The following is a 23,253-nucleotide window of genomic DNA, read 5'->3' as shown; positions in this document are numbered from 1 at the left end:
CTGATGACACGCAAGGCTGATTTTTCAATTCTCATCTCAGGCGTTTTTCTATTGAGATGCTCTGTCTTGACTTGGCAGTTATTCTTGGAGGGGAGTGCATGTTTAGTTGAAGGCCAGTAATTCATTTGTGCTTCATCAATAAAATATTTGTGTTCATCATTATCAGAATCGGGGTATTAATTCTGATAACGGCATGGATATTTATCAGTCCAGCTGTGAATAAGGAGAGTTTTAATGAAAATTTATCGCAGCACGGTTTTAATACATTTTGTATTTGTGAAAGATTCTAATGAAATTCCAGCTGGGCCCATAATGATACACGGTAACACTGGTTACACAAATGTTAGGACAGTCTAGAAAATGTAATTTAAATCAATTGTGTAAAGGCTGAGCAAGGTTAATGTATATGCCATTTTTACATTTGATGTGACTGACATTAAAAAAAGAGACGACTACTGAAAACGTTATGCACTGCAAAACATAAAACATTTTGTGAAACATAATTCACAATAATATGATTGAAGTCCATCTCGACCACTTGATAACAATGTCCTACATGGACATCATCCTTCAGCCTAATCAGGTTTTATGTATGTGGCTAGAGATCGGCCACATACATAATATGTCAAAGGTGGAGGAGAAGAGAACTCGTAGGCATTCGCCTACTGTGGAGGCAAATTTTAATTCATGTCTGCACCTTCAGATTCAAGGTGATACCTATGTTTCATCATCTGCGCAGAGGTCCCCTCCACCAAAGAAGTGAAAACAAGAAGGAAAGAGACAACGTGACCAGCATCTATAGAAAACATCATCCCAATCCTCTTCACCTCAGTCCTCGACTCCTGAACCAAAGTCAGGACTGTACCACATGAAAATCTGCATAAAAATGTTTATTTATTCCCAATATTGTCACAATTACTTATTGTCAGCAGATCAGACACGTGACCCCCTCCTGTCTCCCGACAGCTGACACTGAGCCAGTTAAACAGCATTATGCAAGCTAATGTTGAACTCAAGTGTCAACTCAATGTGCACATTCTCTCTGATAAACAGTTTGATTACATTTTCACATCGTATGAGAGTTTATTTGCCAAGTGTCCAAGTCAACCAATGTTAGATCCACTTTACTAACAGCAGCTAACATCAGCAAAAACAGCAGTGGTTAGCTACAGAAAAGTTCAGGTTATCCCCAACAACTCACCTATTGTTCTCATCGGGTGGAAGTGAGTTTCACCGACTTGACGACTCCTTTCACAAAGTTTTACAGCTTCCTCCGGGGTAAACAGATGTGGACACATATGGACAGATGAGATAAAGAGGAGACTGGCCGACTACATTTACTTTTTGTCCTACAGCAGCCACTGTAACTAGAATTGTGCACTCATGTAAGAAAAAAAAGAGCTCAGTTAACTGCAGTCTGTAATCTACTGACCTCTAGTGGTGAAATTTTACACACTGTAACTTCAGGTATTTCTCAACCTAGAACGTTTTAAGCAATTTCCATTTTAGGAGTTGGGATTGTTACGATTTTATTGACACCAGTGTCACTATTGATTCTGCTGATCCATCTGGTTCTTTATCGATTTTCGATATTGATTTTTAGCTCTGCTTTATGTGAGGGAACACATGCAGCTACGTAAGTTTTTAGCTTTATTATCTAGACAGAACACTAATGCTAGCTGTAGCATCAGCCTCTCGGTAAACATCTTGAATGAAGAAAATTAGAGAATATTCGTAGGCTTTCTTTGCTAAAGAAAAATGCACAAAGTATAACAATAATGTTATCATATTGCAGGATATTCAGTGTCATTTACAGATGAGCTGCTTGATTGGACAGCAGCAGTAGCACTATTAAAACATCAAATAACTGACACTCATATTTTGTAGATGAGCATTTCAGCCTCTTGCTGGTGTTGTCACTCAAACGTGCAATAATTATTTTGCAAACATTATAATTAGTGTTACCTTGGTTCTTTTGTAAACGAAGCTACTTCTTTTTCTGTGCTGTAATATTGTTTGTTTGTTTTTTGCCAGAATTGAGATATATGCGTTTTAAAAACATTCATATTTTGAGTGAGTAACTATATTGCAATCAGATTAGCCTGATTTTATGTATTTTCCCCCACCTCTAAATTCTTGACAAGGTAAAAATTAAGGATAATTCAGTAGATCACTCTCTTGGCAAGCTCTCGCTAAATGCAGCCACATTCATATCATTCTATTATTCACACGTCGAAACTACACACTACCGTGCAGATTTTCAACGTTTTAATTTTGTGGTGATTCATTATTCTCTTTCGTTTTGTTTATAACAGCTTATATTCGTTTTTTCCAACAAAAAACAAATAAAGACAAATGAAGAGAAAGGTTTGAGTTTCCCAAGGCACATACAGTATGCATAACCAGGCAATTCAGCTCACCTGGTTACTGCCCCCTCTTCTTCAAATGTATTCAGCCACCCACATACAATATACTCTGTTTCTCTAACTTCCCTGTGGAGAGCTGTTATCTCCTATAGAGAACCTTTCACAGGGCTTCATTAACTGAGATCCATATGCCTGCATGGGAGAGTGTGTAGTGACAGTCTTTATCAGAAAATGACTGGCATGCTAAACAGCCTCATGTCCTTGATTACAAATCAACCCATCATCCTCTGAATACTGAATGGTTAAACTCAAGGCTAAAGGTTTAGTGGCTAATCTGGATGATGGCATTGAGAAAGACCAAGAAAAGTGTTTGCATGCTTCTCTTGCCCCAATAAATTGCTCTGTCCTTGGTGGAACGTGGCTATTTGTTTCTCTGATCATGAAAGCACTTCTTCAGCAAAAAGACACAGACTAGAGGAATGTAATTGTACCCGTTCTGCACAAGCCTCGCATTTTAATTTTAATTTAAATTATTAATTTGTTCTGACATTACTGGGGGCTGGGCAGACACCCCCTGCATCAGATGGCTGCGGGATGCGTTACATTTTTTAAGAGGTAAAGTAGTATGTAACTTTTATTGGGGCTCTTTTTTCCTGCTCCTTCAGTTTCCTACTTGATTGCTTGCAGATAACACATTAAAGAGAGTGTATATTCTTACACATATTCTCTTTAAAGGTTTTTTGATTATGCATGCACTCACCAGCCACTTCATTAGGCATACCTGTTTAGCTATTTACTCAAATATCTAGTCAGCAACCCGGTACATATGGTCAAGACAACATGCTGAAGTTCAAATGGAGCATCAGAGTGGCGAATAGGGGTGATTTGGGTGACTTAGAATAAGATATGGTTGTTCATGCCAGATGTGCTTGTCCTAGTATTTCAGAAACACTGAGGTATAAAGAGGATGATCTGTAAAAGAGGAAATATTCAGTGAGCGGCATTTCTCTGGGTAAAACTGCCTTGTTGATGCCAGAGTTCATGGTAGAATGGGCAGACTGCTTCGAGCTGATAAGCTAATAAGACAACAGCAACTCAAGTTCAAAGCCAATTGTTGCACCCTAGGTATGCAGAAGAGCAATTCTTTGAAGCTCTTTGATGATCAGACAGAAAATAAACTGAGGTTTGTTTGTTTTTTTCTTTAATCATGTGAAAGTTGCGTTGGTAGTTAATTCATGATGTTACCTTTACTTCACCTAATTATACTTAGAGAAAGAAAGGTGAAAGGTCACTCGCTGCGGAGGCAAAATGTTTGTGTTTTACTGTCAATACAACTGAAAACATTTTTATGTCTTTGGGTTTTATTATGTACTTAGCGGCTGAAAACATAGCTCAATCCAATTTAAATTTGGACTGAACACCAGAAAGAAGGAAAAGAGTTAAATACCATCTGCAGGCACTGTGTCCTTGGCCAAGACAAGTGGCTAAGGCCTGAAATGAACCTTATTTTTGTACCCGAATGCAAATAAAAATGCCCGTCCTGTTATTTGGAAATCTATATCCCTTCTGTACATAGGCTGAATGCATATCTAAGACTTTATGGAGGTAATAAATCTGTGTCTTTGGAGGCTGATGCAGGAAAAATCAAAGCTGAAGGAGGGTACAAATCAAAGTAGACGGCTTCCTGATGTGTTGTCTGCTTTAATGCTTCTGTTATAGTGTTTGACACAGCAGGTCGTACCTGGCTGCGTTGACTTTGCTTACGAGACATTTTAGAGCACAGCATTTTGTGGAATTGGCATTGGTTGAACTGCTGCTATGTCAAGTGCGTTTTTCAGAAGTTATTTTAAGTCAAACAATAGTGCAGTCCGCATGTGTCTGATTAGTGTGCATGTGTTCTTTCTCCTTCCCCTATTAGTGTACATGTTTACAAGTATACTCTGTGCCGAGTAAATAAACAACCAAAGTTTGCTACTAATTTACCAAAAGTTTTATCAGACTTGGACATTACCTGAAACATCGTGGGATGAATAAAGAAATATTTTTTAAAAATTGCAGGGGGCATGTGCACAAAACCTTATTTTCTCCTATTTGCTCTGGCTCATTGCATGCTGAAGATAAATGCTGTGTTCTGTTTACACCAAGTTTATCAATTCTTGTTTAGAATGCTGCCAGCTTCTATCTAGCCTGAATACTGTAATTCTCCTTTCCCTTGTCTGTTTATTCTGCTGGGGAAAGCCTGTTTATTTTCCTGACAGCCAGGCAGGCTTGCAAGAGGTGAAGTTGGCAGAGAACCCACTCTTAAACCTGAATCCTCTGGCTTTCTGTTTTGAAGATATTACTTTTGCTAAAGAAAAGCTTCTTGCAGTATGAAGCTGCTGTTTTGTAAACATTTTAAATGGGTAATTTATGGAGGTGGTGAGCCGGGTTTATAATTTATGAGACATTACTGATCACCTCGACTCAATCAATATCACTTTTTTTTTCTCTCGGTGTGTTGTTTAATAGACATACAGTGACAGACTGATTTTGGACCAGTTGTGTTTGCAGTAAGTGGAGGAAGTCCAGTTTAACATGCTATTCAGGGTGAAGCTTTTTGCTTTTTTATACAAAGTTACTTTTATTAGTATAAATGCATTTAAAATCTTTTAAATGTGCTTTGTTGCACAGATGATTTTATGTAATTTGTTTAGAGACACACTGCACTATTTTTCATTTATTGTCTTTTCAGTTACTCCATCATTTGGTTAGGCTCGTTTTAAGCTACGATAGCAACATTAAGAGTCCCATTTCCTCTTCCACCACATTGCTTCGTAAAGCAGAGTAATGATGATTTTTTAGGGCAGGGGAAGTAGCACTTGTCTAATCTCTATTAATAGATATATGCATATGCAGACTCTGTATGGAAAGACAAGTAGATTTTTTTTGTCCACCTTTAGTCCTCAAGTAATCAGAATACTATTAGGAAACAAATTTCAGGAGGAGTTGGTTACATGCAGGTAAGCAGTCCTTGTGGAGAAGAACAGAGGGATTGCATTTGCTGAAATGCAATCTGGCAACCATGAATTACCGTCTGACAACGATTTAGGTTTTTGTTAGCTTTTTGAAATTCCTCTGCATCTTAAACAATAATCATTGTCTTGAGCCAGATATCCAGGTTACAGTGGGAAATTAGCTATTACCCCAGAAGGCTGAGTCAGCTGAGGAGACGATGGGTTTCTGGATTGTTACAATGCTACTGAACAGTCATAGTACAAACAAAATGGGCATTTTGATATCTCGTCCTCTTCTTCTTCCTAAAAAAAAGATGTATTTCCTTCCAACTCCACATAAGTTTCCTCCCACACAAAGACATCCAAGTGAGTTGGATTAGAAAGTGTGAATTGCCTATAGATATGTTGCCTATGAATATCAGTCTAGTTACAGACTATTTAAAGTTTCCTTCTGATGGACAGTCAACTACCCCAACATACTTCCCTGCCTTCTGTCCATTGTATTGGCTGCCATCATTATAAGAAGGCAGACAAGAAAAGGATTCAATGCATGTTTACTCAATGCCAAGGGTTTAAAACGTGAAATATTAAAAAAGCTCATCTGATCTCCTCTACAAAGCTTCAAGAACCTCTGTGTTCATCCACACAATGAAGCTATTTCTACTTCTCACTCCACTGTAACCATTTGAACAGACCTGCCTAAGGCCACAGCTGAGCTGAGTTGAGTAGAGCAGAAAATAGCCTAATCCTTTTGGCAGCTACAATGAACGGACCCTATTCAGTCCCTCTAAAACCAACTGAGCAATGCCAAGACTCAGATCCTACAGTTTAGCCAAGCATTCGTTAGACATTAGTCTCACTTGATGATGCATATTTTGACACACATCCTCTGCGTAACAGAATTCAAACACAAACTGAATGTGTATGTGTGGTCACATTCATCTACCATTTGTAAACATAGATTCTCGGCGTTGGAACAGATTCGATTCAAAGTGCGTTTACGAGAAAGTATTTCTTGTCAGCACTGAAAGGCAAAGCCATACCAGCCAGGCAGCCGACCAGCAGCCTGTTCATTTTCTTTTCTGAGAAAGATGTGAGGATAATTCATTAGGACTGTAAGAGGCATCAGTAGTGCTCAGAGAAGCCAACTGCATTTATTTTGGATGGCTCGATAGTTTTCCATATGCGTTTGTTGCATGATACAGATGTAAAGCCCAGTTGAAAATATAAATTTATCACCAAAATTAAACATTTTTATAGGTCTATATAGGCTTCAAGCTGCTTAATTTTGTATACCATCCTTCTTCTAAAGGATGGTATAGGCTCTAGTCAGTGTTCAGAGAGATAATGAAGGAAAAACTGAAGGACCTCCCTTTAGTATTTAGAGAATTTCACCAGCTCTTACTATGGCTGCCCTGCAGACACTTCCAGGTTGCACCTTCACTTCAACAAGCCAACATCAGAACTGTCTTAAACATTAATACTAGAACCTGCAGTAACAAAAACTGAAAACCGTTTAACACATTTAAATATTTGGTTTGATGAGTCTTGAAATAAGTGATTATTACGGTGCTGTAGGGATTAGTGTCTTTCTCTTGCTCATTGCCACAGTATTACCTGGACGACTCTAAAAATGGTAAACGACTAGATCGGGTCGAGTGATTTGGCAGGATTATGTTTCAGTAATAAAATGTCTTTTGTTGTTCTAAGGTTACCAGAGTACTCTTAATGTAAGCTTGCAAGAATATTGCTAAATTATTGAAGCACCCCTTTAAATTTGTTTATTAGTTTTGTTAATTAGTTAATGTGAAGGGGGGAAAGATACAGTGATAATATTTTACCATTCCTGATTGGCCAAAAAATTTAACAGCACTCCTCCAAGCCCCCAGCAAGAACTGAAGTTGGTCACCAAGAGGTCCTTGTGCCCAAGTAACCACCTTGGTTTCGTTCAAGGTAAAAGCAAAATGAGAAATCTGCAGAAACATGTTTTTTCTATTAAGATAAACCTTTTATAAACTTCTTGTTGTCACATTCTTTTAGTCAGGGTCATGGTCATATCAGCTGGTGGAATCTAACACAGAGCTGTGTGAGCGTCAGAACCCCGTCTGTAAAGTATTCTGCATCATGCCCACCTTTGAAACCAAAGCTGTACTAAGTACAAACACATATACACTTTCTGGTTACTTTATGAAGTATACCTGTTGGATGCTTGTTGTCACAAATATCTAATCAGCCGATCGTATCACTGCAACTCGTTGCATCTAGGCAACCTGGTACTAGAAAAATCTACCTAATAAAGTATGTGTGTGTGAGCAGCTGACCACCGTGATTAGTGGATTTCCTTTGGGGGTTATTAAAATGAATAAAATGCATTGGCATAAAATGTAACCTCTTCCATCTGCTCACTAAACCATCACCTTTTTTGAGATGAGATAGCCTTTATTTGTCAGTTGCAGGTCTTTTGCCCACAACCGAGATGACAGACCTTGCCGACCGTACATACAATACACAAACATCACATTGGGGAGACAGGTCAGGCTAGGTAGCAAGAAAAAAACATCGAAATGTGTAACACAGAAGGATAATACAGGAATGCACAGATATCAACACACCATAGCACAATAAACACCGACAAGCAACATGGGAAAGTGTTCCAGTGTGTACATCTGATCTGGGACCGCTGCAATCTTTCGACTGCGCCTCCAGCTAACCCGATGTCCACATCAGACGGGAGGTAAGCGTTGGAGGTGGCGTTGGATCCGGGGTAGGGAGGGTGATACGTCAGTGAGTGCTTATCAGTGTGTATCACTGGTCTCTCGATCTCCCGTTGGAGAACCGCGAGCTTCCCCATGATGGTATCAAACTTGCGGTGTTGTCATTCTTTTACTCAGAGAGCCGATTCTGAGAACTCACGACTGCAGTTTTCTTTTCAAAGCAAAGACAGTTTTAAAAATTGCGATGGTGGCAAAGCTAAGATTCTTACGCTGTATTTGTCACATCTAAGAAGAGTTTTCTTTTGCAGAATTCTTTTATGTTAGTTGCTATTGTTGCATTCTTAAATACAGTACATTTCATGATGTTATTGACTCCTAAGTCCGAGGTGGAGATTGTCTTGTATGACATGTCCAAATTCTCCAACAAATGACAGGGCATTGACTTTCCCAAAAATGGTTCCTTGTCCTGAGGATGACAGATAAAAGCATTACCTCTCTCTGTCCCTTTTGCTTCTTCTGATAAGATAAGGGGGGTCACATTGGCTGTGTAAACAGAGCTTTTCTACTTCAACAGCCTTTTATCTAAGCTTTGTTTGGTCTTTTCTTATTCTAAGCTTATTTTAGTCAATGTATGTAGCTTCTGACATCCACCAGTTCACAGAGCAGTGATTTATTTAGTGTGATTGTCTCTCTGCAGAGTGAACCGTTTTGAAAGTGTTTCATTGTCTCGTCACGTCTTTTGTGCAAACGTCAACTTTTACCTACTTTTGAAACTACACTTACACCTACCCTCGCTACTTGACACGTCTCCGACGACTCTTCCAATCTATTTTAAATGGATATAGAATGGAGGCATTCAGTAAAGTGTCTCGGAAATCATTTAATTTCATGGACATTTGAAAGATAAAATTGTGGCTTCATCATAAACCCTTTTGTGTGCTCTGGCACGTCTGAGTCTCCCTGGATATATTAAGCTGTCTGGCTGTTTTTGCTGAATTCGATCCAGATCAGCCGCTCTATGTGCATGTGAATATGCAGACAGTATTCGAAACATTTACATTTTGGTGTGCACAGCCTCTCGATAAAAGTCTTCTCAGGCCTCTGGCTCTCTGTGCACTCTGCCGCGCTTGGCTGAATCCCCTGCCTGGCATCACATCTGTGGCTCCATGGTCTGAGGATATGTGCTGTCTGGAGCGTAAAGGCTGTTTTGTGATGCTGTGGACCAAACAACAGCATGTGCATGCCGATATTTACCACTAAAGGCAGTGGAGACATTAATATAAAGCGCTAATTAAAATTCCCTTTTCAGAATCCCGGACCTTTTTAAATCCAATACTATGATTGTTTTTATGAAAACATAGCAGTTTTGCTGATGTAATTAAAGGAAGCCGAAAACTCAGACTTTTTGGCGTAAGACCCGTAAGGATTGTGGTGTGTTTTTTTTGTTGTTGTTTTTTAAACAAACGTCAGTGACAGTTGGCACATGAATCTGTTTTTTTTTGCGAAGTTAAACTGCAAATGTCTGCATGTAACAAGGCGTTTTCTTGGCCAAGCCGTCTGGCTGTCCATAGTGCTGACGATGTGTGATCTTAGCCATTGCGGGTAATGGCACGCTCCCTGGCCTGTGTAATAAAGGACAGCAAAACATCTCTTTTAAAATTAGTTCTCCCTTCATTTTTACTCACTCCTAGGAAATTATGACCACTGCAAAGGGACAGTTGTAAATTGCTTTAATATGTAGCAAAATGTCAGGTTAAAACAAACAAATGCGAGTTGGATTTATAATTTTTAAGTCTAATTTCCAAAAACATAAATCAGTAACTGCATTGAATACCTTCACATTAAAGCCTACACTGGTGTGTAGCAGTGACCCACTGCTGCATTAAATTACAGCAGAAGCACTTAGTGTTTTTTATGTTTTCAAATATAGATCTCTTCTATGATTGTTTTATGTTAAATTGGTTCCTTAATATATAAAAATGTAGGAATTTAACTTGTGGCAGGTCGGGCCAGGTTAGCACTGATCGCCCAGCTTTCTCAGTAATTAAAGAGAACTACACCCTAGCATCTGCCATCAACATAAAATCTTCTCACTCATACTTTTGTTGTGTGGAAACGGGTATTGTCGCAGTCACACTAGTGGTCTTATGGCTCCATTTTGTATGATCTGAAATGACTGACGGCCACCATTCAACACCCACTCTGCGCTCGCAGCACATAATAACACACTGATTTGTGTGGACGAGCTTGTAAAGCCAGCCAGTGAGACGTTTGTCAGACACGCAATTGTGAGCTAAAATGTAATGAGTGGGCAGGTCTGTGCCTCTTTAGTGCTCTGATTAGACAATGGGTACTCACTAAAAGGTCTGCTCCCCACTTCACATGCAGACAGAGATGTCCTGTTGTACAGAAAACAACAGCCCACACTCTGATCAGCTGAGACTATAGACTATGCTGCAAGCTTTTACTATAGCAAATGCTCTGATACAATAAGATGACCGATTTGTGTGTCTGTATAGCAAGTTATAGCTTAAGTTATAAAGGGTTATAAAGTGTTTTGCTGATATGGCCTCCCCATCTAACACATTGCAGTTCAGCTCATGTGTGTGTGTTCCTGTTTAGACATCTTTGTGAGGACCAAAACTGGCATTCTACTATACTTGTGAGGACCAACAGTCATTTGTGAGGACACACACGTTGGTCCTCACGAGTTTAAAGGCTTTTTTGAGGCTCAAAATGTGGTTTTAGTGTCAGGTTTACAATTAGGTTATGGTTATGGTTAGGTTTAGGGTGAGAGTTAGGATTAGGTATTCATTTTTGATGGTTAGGGTTGGGGCAGGACAAGTTCCTGCCTCAAGTGGAGGAGTTTAAGTATCTCGGGTCTTGTTCACGAGTGATGGAAGAAGGGAGCCGGAGATCGACAGACGGATTGGTGCTGCGGCTGCAGCGATGTGGACGCTGTACCGGTCTGTCGTGGTGAAGAGAGAGCTGAGCGTAAAAGTGAAGCTCTCATTTTACTGGTCAGTCTACTTCCCTACCTTCACCTATGGCCACGAGCTGTGGGTAGTGACCGAAAGAAGAGATTGCGGATACAAGCAGCGGAAATGAGCTTCCTCCGAAGGGTGGCTGGCCTCTCCCTTAGAGATAGGGTGAGAAGTTCGGCCATCTGGGAGGGGCTCAGAGTAGAGCCGCTGCTCCTCCACATCGAAAGGAGCCAGTTCAGGTGGTTCAGGCATCTGACAAGGTATGTCCCACCGGGAGGAGGCCCCGGGGCAGACACATGACAGGCTGGAGAGATAATATCTCTCGGCTGGCCTGGAGGTTTTCAGAAGAATTTCACTCGCATGTACTGTACCAGTGTACCTGCACATGTGATGTGACAATAAAAGTGATTTGATTTGATTTGAGGTGCTAGAGGAGGTGGCTGGGGAGAGGTAGGTCTGGGCTTCTCTGCTCAGGCTGGGATAAGCGGGAAAAAAATGGATGGATAGTTCGGGTTAGAGATGTCGTTCAGCCATCACTAAGATAGCTGAACCACCGTGTGTGTGTGTGTGTGTGTGTGTGTGTGTGTGTGTGTGTGTGTGTGTGGTTCTTTAAATGTGCCAACTGAGTGCTGCTGTTTATGTAATATGAAACTAGTTAAGAGCAAAACAGTGTAGTTCAATTTAGCAATGACAACTTGTTAAATGCATTTGTGTTGCCTTATATCCTGCCTTATGTGCCAAGGTGCTTCTGTAAGAGCCTGTGAAAAATAATCCCTGTTACGCAAATTGATTGCTTGTTTAAAAATCACATTAAGGTTTGTAGTTGACAGCTTAGGTCATAAAATGAATGATTTGTAACAAAGTTCAGCTTTGGGGGTTTTTTTTGGTTGGGTTTCCACATCATTCTTTTTTCTGTTATAAATTGTGACTTTGTCACAAAAACGACATGGGTGGAATAAGTAATAACACAGCAGTGATTCTCTGCTAAAACATATCCGAGTGAACAAAACTGCGAGTTAGCGGGTGGGTAATGTATCACAGATCCACACAAAGTCTAATCAGAATCTCAGCTGGAGGTGTAGCCACACTCCCGCCCTGTGAAACGACTTTGTCCTCTGGCTCATCATAAGCGAGGTTAGGAGATCAAAAAGGAAGTCATTTTTGGCTCCTGTGTGGCAATGCTGTGGATGTAATTAGCTTTGTTCTGATAACATACACTCAACACATCCCCCCCGACAGGTGTGAAACACTGCACTTCCTAATCAGATACCTGCACTGTAATCAGGAGACAATCTTAATGACCTGTCTTAAATGCCAAATGCTCACTTCTGTTTCCCATCTCATCACACTGCTTCTCCCCAAAAGTCAATGAAACAAATTCAATTCTTTTCCGGTAATGACTACCTTTTTGCTTGGAATCATGCAAAGCTCTGCATTTTTCAATTAAACTCGCCATTGTTTATAATAGAAAAAGATCTAATAAAGATATATTGATAAAGTGTGTTTGTAGGGGGTTGGAATAGTTTCCATTTGTGAAGTTTTGGTCTATTTGACATGTAGACTACGCTCTATAGGCAACCTGTCTCTTCTCTGAAACTCAAGACTGGTTCAAGGAATTATTGATGGACTTTGTGAATAATTCATGGGCATTGATAAAGTCTCGTATTTCATTTGGATGGCCTGTGGCCAGTGACTGTCAAAGGTAAAGTTAGTTTTTGACAGGCTTTTGTACTTGTCCTCAGGTTTCTATTCAGTCTTTTTTTCGGACTGGAAGACCTATAGCCTGTGTCACAAAAGAAAATATTTCTAATACTTTTTTTTCTTAAAACATTGAGTGATGCAGTACCTCAGCACTGTTTCCTCACAGCAAGAAGGCCCAAGGTTTGAATCTGCTTGCCAGCTGAGGCCTCACTATGTAGAATTTGCGTGTTCTCCATGTGCCTGCACAGAGTTCTCTCCGGGCATTTTGGCTTCGTTCTGTGGTCCAAAGTTATGCATGTTAGGTAAACTGGTGATTCTGGGTTAGGATTTTTCTGCCTGTTGTCCTGTCTGAATATTATGTACAATGAGTTTAATACTACTTGTACATGTTTTTATAGTATAGTATACTACTATATACACTATACACTGTATTAGATACATCTTGCTAATGCAGGATTTGACCCTAAAAAAGTTTTGGAAACATTCCTCAAAGATTTTTGTCCATGTTGACATGAGAGCATCACACAGTTGATGCAGATTAGTCGGATATACATCTATGATGAAATTCTCTGATTCTATCGCATCCCAAAAGTGCTCTATTGGCTGAGATCTGGTAACTGTGGAGTCCATTTGAGTACAGTGAATTCATTGTTATGTTCAAGATACCAGTTTGAGGCCCAGCCAGTGCACTCACGCTGAACCCAAGAATGAATGGTCAGAGTTGCATCTGGTATAAAATCTTTGCCAAATTAAACATGCGGATCATCAAGAATGAGATTTCCATACTAGTTAGCAACAAGCGCCTCCGGTGCAGTTGGCCAGCAGGGTACCGGTGGAAATTGTCGTGCTGTTGGCTGAAGACAAAGGAAGAGGAGATGGGAAAGGCAGGTGAGAGTAGGGACTTTAAATGTCAGGACCGTAGCACAGGACGAGGGCTGGCTGATATGAAAATTAATATAATGCGTTTTCAGGAGACTAGGTAGATGGGAAGCAAGGCCAGGAGTGTTTGAGGTGGATTCAGACTGTTCCACCATGGTGTGGACAGGAAGCGAAATGGAGTAGGAGTAATCTTGAAGGAAGAGTGTGTGGATAGTTTTGTGGAGATGAAGAGAGTTTCAGACCAGGGTGGACAGGATTAGAAATAGTGTATCAGCTCAGGTTGAGCAGTTTGGAGACAAAGTTAGAGAAGCAAGGCTGATGGTTTGGACATGTGCAGACGAGGGATAGTGAAATTGGAAAAAGGATGCTGAATATCAAGCTGTCAGGTCGGAGGAAAAGAGGAAGACCTCAACTGCGAACATTTGAGGCTGAAACTTGAAGGGGAGAAAAATGTGCGTTTAAGACCGTTAAAAATGAAAGTGCAAAAAGTACGATTAGAGTAACACGCAAACATCATGTTGGATTTATTAAGTCACAATTTCAGTTGTTTCACAGAACAATTTTTCTTTTTTTTTTGAATGCTATATTTGCAGCTCCTCTTTAATAAAGCACCCCAACAGTTTTTCACTTGTTGATACTTATCGTGCTGTGTGGAAAAGAAATCTCATGTGTCCTTTATGGTTCTAATTGCACATCAGGTTCACCACAGAGGTTACAGCTCTCTGTGTTGTTACAAGTATTAAATTATACAGCTGTCTAAATGAGAAGCCCTTAAATGTCAAAGGCATATCAGGCTTTTTGACATCTATTGTTAAAGCTGTAAGACATGCGTGTGCTGCAGTTCTAACGAGGGCCAATGGGCTTGTGTTTCTCTTTTGATTGCGTATTTATTTTTAGCAATACTTTAGCTGCCCTGTTATTTAAACATCCAGCACAGCTGGAACATTAACTGCCATTTTCGCTAATTTTATTTAGCTTTCAGAGCCTTTGTGGGTTTTTTTTAAAGTTCTTTTCTTTTCTTATGACCCATCTTTTCATTCACTTTCACCTTTTCTCTTGCCAGGCATGGAACACGGTGTGCAGGAGAAGTTGCAGCTGCAGCAAACAATGGTGTATGTGGCGTGGGTGTGGCCTATAATGCTAAAATTGGAGGTGAGTTAAGCACACGATTGATATTTTTCATTTGGCAGAAGGTTTAATCAGTATTATACTCATTTAAATGAGTTTATGATAATTTCACTTAGAACTGATACAGAACAAAATACACATTCACCATTAATAACTTGGAAGTTAATGTCTTTCTTCTAAGATCTCTGGGACTTTGGGGTTTGTGTCAGAACGACAATTTTGCAGCAGCTCAGGCTTCGCATTATATTAATGATCCAGTGATAGATTTTAAAGCTAATATCCATAATGTGTTTTTTCTGGACCACTGACTCTCATTTACTGACTGACTGACTCTGTATTGTTCAGATGTACAAGTGAGAGTGTGCTGCAGAGATAGGCAGTATTATGCAGTGAATAGTTCTTTATCCAAAGCCTGTGAGATGAATTGCTTTTGATCATTTGCTGCAGTTTTTCTTGCCTGGAAATAAGTAGATCATGACTTAATTAAAACTCCTATGCTCCAGTAAAACAAATAAAATGGTCACTGCAACGATTTCATCCCTGCATTTAAAGCGGTTAGGTTCATGTTCAATGTTTATGAAAGGCTCAATCTGATTTTCTTAATTCGTGTCAGTGCTTTCATTGTGCTGCCCTCCACCTTTATTTGGCTCTCCACATAAAACGTAATATTTTTTAAAATTAATTTGTTTATTTTAATCAAGTCGGATTTCCAAAGTTAGTTAAACTGTTGATACATATTCATATGTTTATATGAAAGTTAGTCAAAATTAGACTCTTTGGGGAGAATCTTTTCCAATCAGTAATTAAGCTGTCAGCCTGTGCAGATATACGTACAGAAAGATGCTGTATGTAGAGCAGTTCATTCAAATTAAATCTGTGAAAACAAATCAAGTCTGGAAGGATTATTTTTCCTCCTGAATATTTTTGTGTTTGATAAATTATTCCAAGAAGGCCTTTAGTAACTTTTGTCATCAAACAATCTGTCAATGCCATGATGGCAGCCAACAAGACTCAGCGGAGCCGGTGGAGCCCTGAGCAGCCTGTTCACAGATGTTACTCATAACTCTCCTTCTTTGTCTTCATTACCATTCATCTCCCGACAGAGCCGCACATTGGCCCCGCTCTCATAAATTATTCCTCTGTGAATCTGTTCACGTCACGGCATCAGTGGATTGCTTATAAACAGCTGTGATTCGCTCCCAAGCACTCAAGTTGTGTGTGTTTTTTGTGTGGGTGGGTATGCGTGTGTGAGCAGAAGCAGTCGTGTTTGTGCTAAAGCTAAAATATGTGTGTCCTTACAGAGTAATAATTAGCGATTAGTACTTAAAACCTGTAATTGACCCTACTTAGCTCACTCTGTGTTTCCTCTCCATCTACTGTACTTGGTTTCCTTGTGCCTGCACACACACTCATAGCTGCACCGGTAGCTGCTACCTGTGACTTGATAAAGCTGCAGGGAATTCACGCAAGTGTCTTACTCAGGAATCATCAAGCCGCAGGAAGCTGATGAGAATTGTTACGACAGTAATTACCTTTACTGCTGCAGTGCAGCCCTCGCGTAACGATCACAGAGCAAACAATGTGCTTTATGTTGCATGTTTAGCGCAGTTACGTTTGCTTCGGGCTGCTTAGTATTCAAAGACGTGTTGCACTGAATGCCTGCGCCAACTCTGTAATTACAGCCTTGGTCACATCCCCACTGGTGTATGTTTGTTCCTACAGGGTTAGGCAGGTTCGCTAGAACGAATTATTGAAGTCTTAATGCGGGGACGTTGTCAGTCTTAGTGTATCCTCTGAGGTCCGGGGGTCCTCTAACAGTAATGGACCTTATTTGAGGGTGGGTTATTTCACGCTTCTCTACAGCTATTAATGTTCAGAGGAATGATCTGAGGCTGCTCACATCAAAGACTCAGACAGGTTTGCGTTCAGGTATGATGAAAGGTGACATGCGGCGCTACCCTGTGGACACGGCAGACTGCTGAAGGCTCTGTAAACTCTCAGCTCATTTTTACCTGTGCGTGTGTGGCTTTCTCTCATCTGCAGACTCTTGGATTCTTCTGCTTGTCCTTTCTATAGGTTTTGGTGGGGTCAGGAAGGTTGGTTTAACAACCCCCTGGGTTTTGTTTACATGATGCTTAAATAGTGTAGTATCCACCAGAGCAGCATCCGTGGGCGAGCTTTGTGTGCTTACTCATTAAAACTGAGACTCTGTGAAGTCTTGGTTTCCTTGTGAAGAGCTTGGTTTTTCCGGTTTTCAGTTTTCTTGTGTTTTTCTTTTTCCAGCTGGAGAAAAAAAGAGAAAGAAAATTTACGTTCTAACTGATTCGCTTGACTTTTTTCTTCTTTTTCTTTTTATCAACTTACGCCTGTTTTGTCTCTAAGGTATCTCACAACTCCCTCTGCCGTCTGTCACACTGTCACTATTTCTTCATAACTTTCTCTTCGGTAACCTTATCTAAACCCTCCATTGTGTCTTTGTTTTAATAGGAGTTCGTATGTTGGATGGGGAGGTGACAGATGTAGTGGAGGCTCAGTCTCTTAGCCTGAACCCTCAGCACATCCACATTTACAGTGCCAGCTGGGGCCCGGAAGATGACGGCAAGTCTCTGGATGGCCCTGCCAAGCTGGCTAAGGAGGCTTTCCTCCAGGGAATCACCAAGGTCAGTCAGAGCACAAACATGGTCTTTTAATTTACTAATGTCTTGCATTTCTTATTTATAGTATCACTATCAAAGTCACATCACCTCTTTAGTGTAGTCAAAGGAGCTTGCAAAGAAAGTGTAATAAATCAACATTCTGGGAGACTCATATTTACTTGGTTTATGATGAGACGCCATCAAGCTTAGCTCAGCTTAGCTTACAAGCTGTGATCAAAAGGCTTCACAATTACACACAAAATAAAAAAACAGGAATCATCGTTCATTTAAATTTAGCTGTAGATTGCTGCCTGTGCAGAAGCAGTTTTAACCACTTATACCTGTGCATCTGAATGTTCTCTACCGCGTTTGCTGAGGCTCTCTTTAATTTGACTTTTATCTTGGGAATGAGGACAGAGTCACAAGGAGCCAGTAAAGTAAAGTAACGTAGGTGGTCTGCAAAGACTTTGTTGCTGAGGCCAAAAAAAACTCCCTTTCAATGCACTTTGTGTCAGTGCGTGACGACCCCCAGTATACTTCAGTTTGTTTCCGCTGAATGTTCTACCTCAGATGTTACAGTGAAACTTTCATTGACAGTCTGACCCTGGGGGACACATTCACGGTGCACAACCCTGTGAATGTCAGAAAAACGATGACCACGCTCCTGGTTGAGCTTCTTACCTGATGCACCGCCTTCAGGCTTGGACACAGCAGACGTTTTCACTAAAACCAGCTTTTTGATCTGTGGGTAATAGCCGGAGACTCAGCTCTCATCGCAGCTGATGATGAATCTCAACATGAAAGCCGGGTCAGATTGACACAGAAGGTGGTATTTTTTATTTGCCAAAGTTTGAGACCCAAGGTGAAATTGGTCTGAAAAAGACTTCCCAGGAGTTATTTAAAAATGCCAGCTGTGTCCGAAGCAGTCCAGAGGTGCACAAGAAGACGATCTTAAGTGAGAGATGGGCTCAATTTAAATACGATGAGTAAGAGAGAATGTGTTTGGCTCAAAAGATTCAGTGTAAACATTCACTGGTTGATTTTTACATGAAACTGTTTTTATTGCATCACTGCTTGTTCTGTGTGCCTTTGCATTCCACAGTGATAAATTACTGAAATGCAGAAACCTCCAGATGCAAAAGTGTTGGAGATAGTTTTGGGCTCATGTTAGGCCAACAGAAACGCAAAACAACAGGGACACACACTTTAACACAAAGACCAGCCGCATTCTCTGATAGTTGTCTTGTAGCTGGTCCCAAAAATGTTAATCAGTGAGTTTCAGAGGAGCAGTAGGTGGATTTTGTTGCTTTTATATAAAACTAGACTGCTTGTTTAAGCTCTTGGCTCACTTTGCAAAGAAGCAAAAAAGTGTGTGTGTGTGTGTGTGTGTGGGGGGGGGGGGTTTATAAGTCAATCCAATCCGATATATTTTTGATTTTATAGCAGTTATAGAAGTTAAAGGACTCTTCCTTTCTCTTCTCTTCTTTTTCTCTTCATGCCAGGTAGGTTTTACCTTTTTCCCTTAATAAATTAAATCATCACTTAAAAACTGCAATTGGGATACATTTTGTTTAAAAAATTGTTTCAGTGCTGTGAAACATGCAACTGTGAAAAATATTTTTTAAAAACTGAAAAATCAAGAAGTGCACAAAGACTTTTTCACAGTAGTGGTCTTTCCAGCTGTAAATCACCAAAAAGTAATCAAGCGAAGCCTCATGATTCCCAAGCAGCTGGTGATGGTAAGGAGAAAAAAAGTCTCTCTTTTCCAGGAAGAACACTTTAATAGAACAAGTCAGAAAAGTTCTGGACAATTTTCTACCTGTACAGTCAGAGCATATTACTTTTTAATTGATGATGGCTTCCCAAGACTGAGGAGAAGGACAAACTCAAGGTTAGTTTGCAAAATTGCCCTCTGCTTAGTCATTCAAGCTTGAATAGAATAAAACATTAAACAGTTTGGACTATTAACTAAGTCTAATACCAACATTTTTCATGTGTCAGTATGTGGCATCAAAAGACGTTATGAGAATAGGCTAATGATAAATGTGAGATGGGAGATAACAGAAAGAGAGGAGCAGTCACTGATGCGGAACAACAGTTACATTAAAACTCTGCTCTAATTGGCATATAAATTAATGAAAATTTTCAGTGAAACCGAATGACTCATTTATAGAATCCCATAATGCAAAATGCTCCTGATATCATGGTGTGTTAGTGAGGAAAGAGTGCCTCACAGCAACAAAGCAGGAGCTGACTGGTTCAGTGTGTGCTCTCCTGGCAGCGAGATAACCCTTGGCACTGGACTGTTATCGTCTGGCTTCTGTAACCTGCAACCAGGACAGCGTCAGGCCATAAATTAAGAGTAGTATGTACAGCTTCTCTAGCCTCTACTGTTAGGACACAGTTTGATTTGGACTGCATCGCCCAGCAGATGTAGTCTTATCCTGGATTCCTTTGAGAGATCATTTGCGAGATGGGGATGTGGGAATCCATTAAGAAAATTAAATGGATAATCATTTTAAAAACGTACTGAACAAGCTTAGTTAAAATTTGTATTCGCATCCTATTGAATTTCCGTTGTACGATTATGAGCTTAACATTTCTGTGATTAGCCATGCCGGAGACGGGCAGTGTTACAACAACAGTGATAAGGAATAAAATATTCCAGCATCTTATCTTTACTAGCAAGATACCAAGAAAATCAGTTAATTTAGTTTTATACTTGATGTAAAAACACAACAATGATACACACTGGTCTGCTCAGTCAGTATGATTAACGATGAAAGAGGTACAAAACAGAGGAGCAGAACAGGCAGTACAACACGTGGTGCTCTTAAAAGAAAAAGTGAATAAAATAAATGATGGCACATAACGAGAGCCCAGAGTAAGTCCATTAGCAAGGTACAGAGGAGGAGTTGGTAAAAGAAAAAAATCTGACTGAAAACTGGTAGATTTTCTCTGTGTGTGTGTGTGTGTGTGTGTGCGTGTGTGTGTGTGTGTGTGTGTGCGTGTGTGTGTGTGTGCGTGTGTACGCGCACGCGCAATGGCACACATCTGTTTTTTTTCTCACCTAACTAATTTCTAACTGATTCATTTTCTAATGACAGAATGTAATAAATATTCAGTGGAAATATGAGCTGTGGGGAAATTCAAGTGAAAAGTAACCTTTTAAATTACTGGCATTTTTTTCTTCTTTTAAAAACTGTGTAATAGATTTACAATCAAAAACAAAGAGAATACGTTTTAGCACCGCATAAACCGTATATTTTCCGAGTGTACTTTTTACAACCTAAAAAATAAGATCAGCAATGACAGCAGTAGGTAAGAGTTGGTAATCCCAATTAAAAGTCTGTAAGACCTTAGGAAAGGGACACTGAGTGTTGTTGTCAACCCAGAGCCTATTACAGAGCTGTGGGGTCCTGACAGTCCCGCTGTCTCTGTCTCTTCGTCCAGCTTGGCCTCAGGCGGCAGTCATCAAGAATGGGTCAGCGGGCCTCGGGCTAAATATCACCGACATATTGAGAGAAAGAAGGTCAGCTTTGCAGGAAGTGGGCAGAAACAAAAAAGAATAAAAAAAGAAAAAGCAGTAAATCTGTTCTAAAATGCAATAGTAAGCAGAGCAGCAATGCCAAAATTCTGAGAAGTGCACAAATTCTCTGCGATTTGTATGCACTTTAGCTGCTCCAATTTTATACCGACTAGAGGCGGTCGATCGATTTCTGGGGCTTTCCAGCAAATAAAGAGTTACTCTGATCTAATCAGCTGGAGACAAATGTAGCGTTTGTGTGTCTGGTCACAAATGGAGCAATCAAATCTTCGCTTGTATTCCTGAGCTGACAAAGAACACCCTTTGTTACTTTGCTAAAAGGGGTTGGTGAAATTTTAATCCGAGCCAAGGATTTCTTGGCTCTTGTTGTGGTTCCAGACCCAGCTGGACCGAATGTACGTATGTCTCAGATAGTGTGTGTAATTTAGGAGCATAGTCTCTCTGCCAGATATCATGTTGTCATTTATCAGCCCTGAAATTATATTCAGCTTGAATAAATTTGGTAATTACATTTCCTCTGTTTGTTATCTGATGTTCTGCTGCAATAAGTCGTTTGACATGATGATGTATTAATAAGAGTTGTGCCTACAGCGCCTCAGTGTTTCTAAAGGAAAGCACGTTAACGACAGGCCGTTTAAGTATGGAGACAAACGTCTCTGTCAAAGCCGATTTTTCATACTTGAACCAGCTCCTGATAGCTTCTCCCTCTTAACCTTGTCTGTTCCTGGACTCCAGCCACATAAAGGTGTATGTTTCTGCACCACAGGGACGCAGCGGACTGGGCTCCATCTTCGTCTGGGCTTCGGGTAATGGTGGCCGGGAGCAAGACAGCTGTAACTGTGACGGCTACACGAACAGCATTTACACCCTGTCCATCAGCAGCACCACGCAGTCCGGCAACGTGCCGTGGTACAGCGAGCCCTGCTCCTCCACCCTCGCTACCACCTTCAGCTCTGGAAACCCGGGGGAGAAGCAGATAGTAGGTGTACAAACACACACGCTTACATGCACTTTAAAGATCTCAGATTTTGTGTAGGATTGTTTTTAATACTTTGAATCTTTGGCACCCTGTAAATGTCAAGTTTGACAGCACAGCTACACGTCCCGCTTACCAAAAGTTCATGCCGACGCATCCAAATTGAACCCGTTTTGAGTGTTTATACACATTAATGTTGTGTCTCTCAAATAGAAAAAAAAAAAAAAGACTTCAAAATGTCAAAGTCTGAGTGATGTGAAACATACAATGAGCAAACACGACAAACACTGAGAGATGCCATGATTCCCTCAAGCTGCTTGTCACCCGAAGAAAGACTTGCTTCAGGGACGCAGAATAACATAAAACAACCATAAATCTGCCATTCCCTCCAAATTACACCAGAGGCGTGCTGCAGGCAAGTAAATACAACTCCAAATGAAATGGGTAGAAGTGAAGTCATTTTAAAATATACATGAGCACTTGCGTTGTATTGTTGCTTTAGCACGCAGAGGCTGCCGTTTGGTGCAGTACCCAGTGAGTTTATGCAATTTCCGTTTGTCCCAAACTAGTATTTATTTTCACTCTGTTAGATTTCTGTTTCTCACAATCATGCACTACCAAGTGGCTCATTTTGTGAGCGTATTTGGTCACCTCCATCTCCAGAGATTACACATTTTTTTCCCAACTGGAGCGAGAGAAAAGCAAAACATAAATTCCCGTTTTTCTAACTAAAATGACAGCAATGGCACTCGGCTGTAATTAACTTCATCTGTTGTGCACACCTAGATGGAATAAAATGTGGCTGTTTGCCAAAAATAAACACATTACCACCGAGTGGCACAAAACACAAAGTTCACTAATTGGCCTTCAAGGCACAGTGTGCTGTTGCTACAGAGAAAAAGTAAATACGCTATATTTTCACAAAAATAAGGCTTTCAAATAATTAAATGGCACAATTAAAGCACTGATTGTTATTTTACTAAAGGTTAATAATGTTTTCTTATTTTGAAATTTTATGAATAATAATGTGCACAGGTTAAACTGTAGCCAGAGCTACAACTAGTATGTATTTATTGTAAACGTAGGTGGGGGTTTTTTTCAGTTCACTCAATGAATTGTTGCATATTCTTCCTCATATATTCCTGATATTTGTTGTCGTCTGTCTTACCTTTGTTATGATGCTCTGTCATGTCAGGTGGATTCTGAAGTGGTTGTACAGGCCGCACCGGATTTTAAGCCGTATGCGTTTCACTTGTAATATGAGATATTTACACAGAAATGTCACACATGAGGATTTTTAACGTTTAATTTAATCCGTAAGGTAACATA

At 40.2% G+C, this 23,253-nt stretch overlaps 1 protein-coding gene across 2 annotated transcripts in view; it reads left to right on the top strand.

Moving 5' to 3' along the window:
* furinb (furin (paired basic amino acid cleaving enzyme) b) overlaps positions 1-23,253 on the top strand; it is a 94,126-nt gene that overhangs the window by 57,183 nt on the left and 13,690 nt on the right. For both annotated transcript variants that reach the window (XM_026176391.1, XM_026176392.1), the window contains exons 7-9: positions 14,701-14,789; positions 17,253-17,425; positions 21,715-21,927. In XM_026176391.1, the coding sequence (XP_026032176.1) occupies positions 14,701-14,789; positions 17,253-17,425; positions 21,715-21,927 (475 nt within the window). The remainder of the gene's footprint in view (positions 1-14,700; positions 14,790-17,252; positions 17,426-21,714; positions 21,928-23,253) is intronic.

The sequence above is a fragment of the Astatotilapia calliptera genome, chromosome 7 (assembly GCF_900246225.1).
Source record: "Astatotilapia calliptera chromosome 7, fAstCal1.2, whole genome shotgun sequence".
In the NCBI taxonomy this organism is placed as follows: domain Eukaryota; kingdom Metazoa; phylum Chordata; class Actinopteri; order Cichliformes; family Cichlidae; genus Astatotilapia; species Astatotilapia calliptera.
This window is presented reverse-complemented; position numbering and strand designations above follow the sequence as displayed.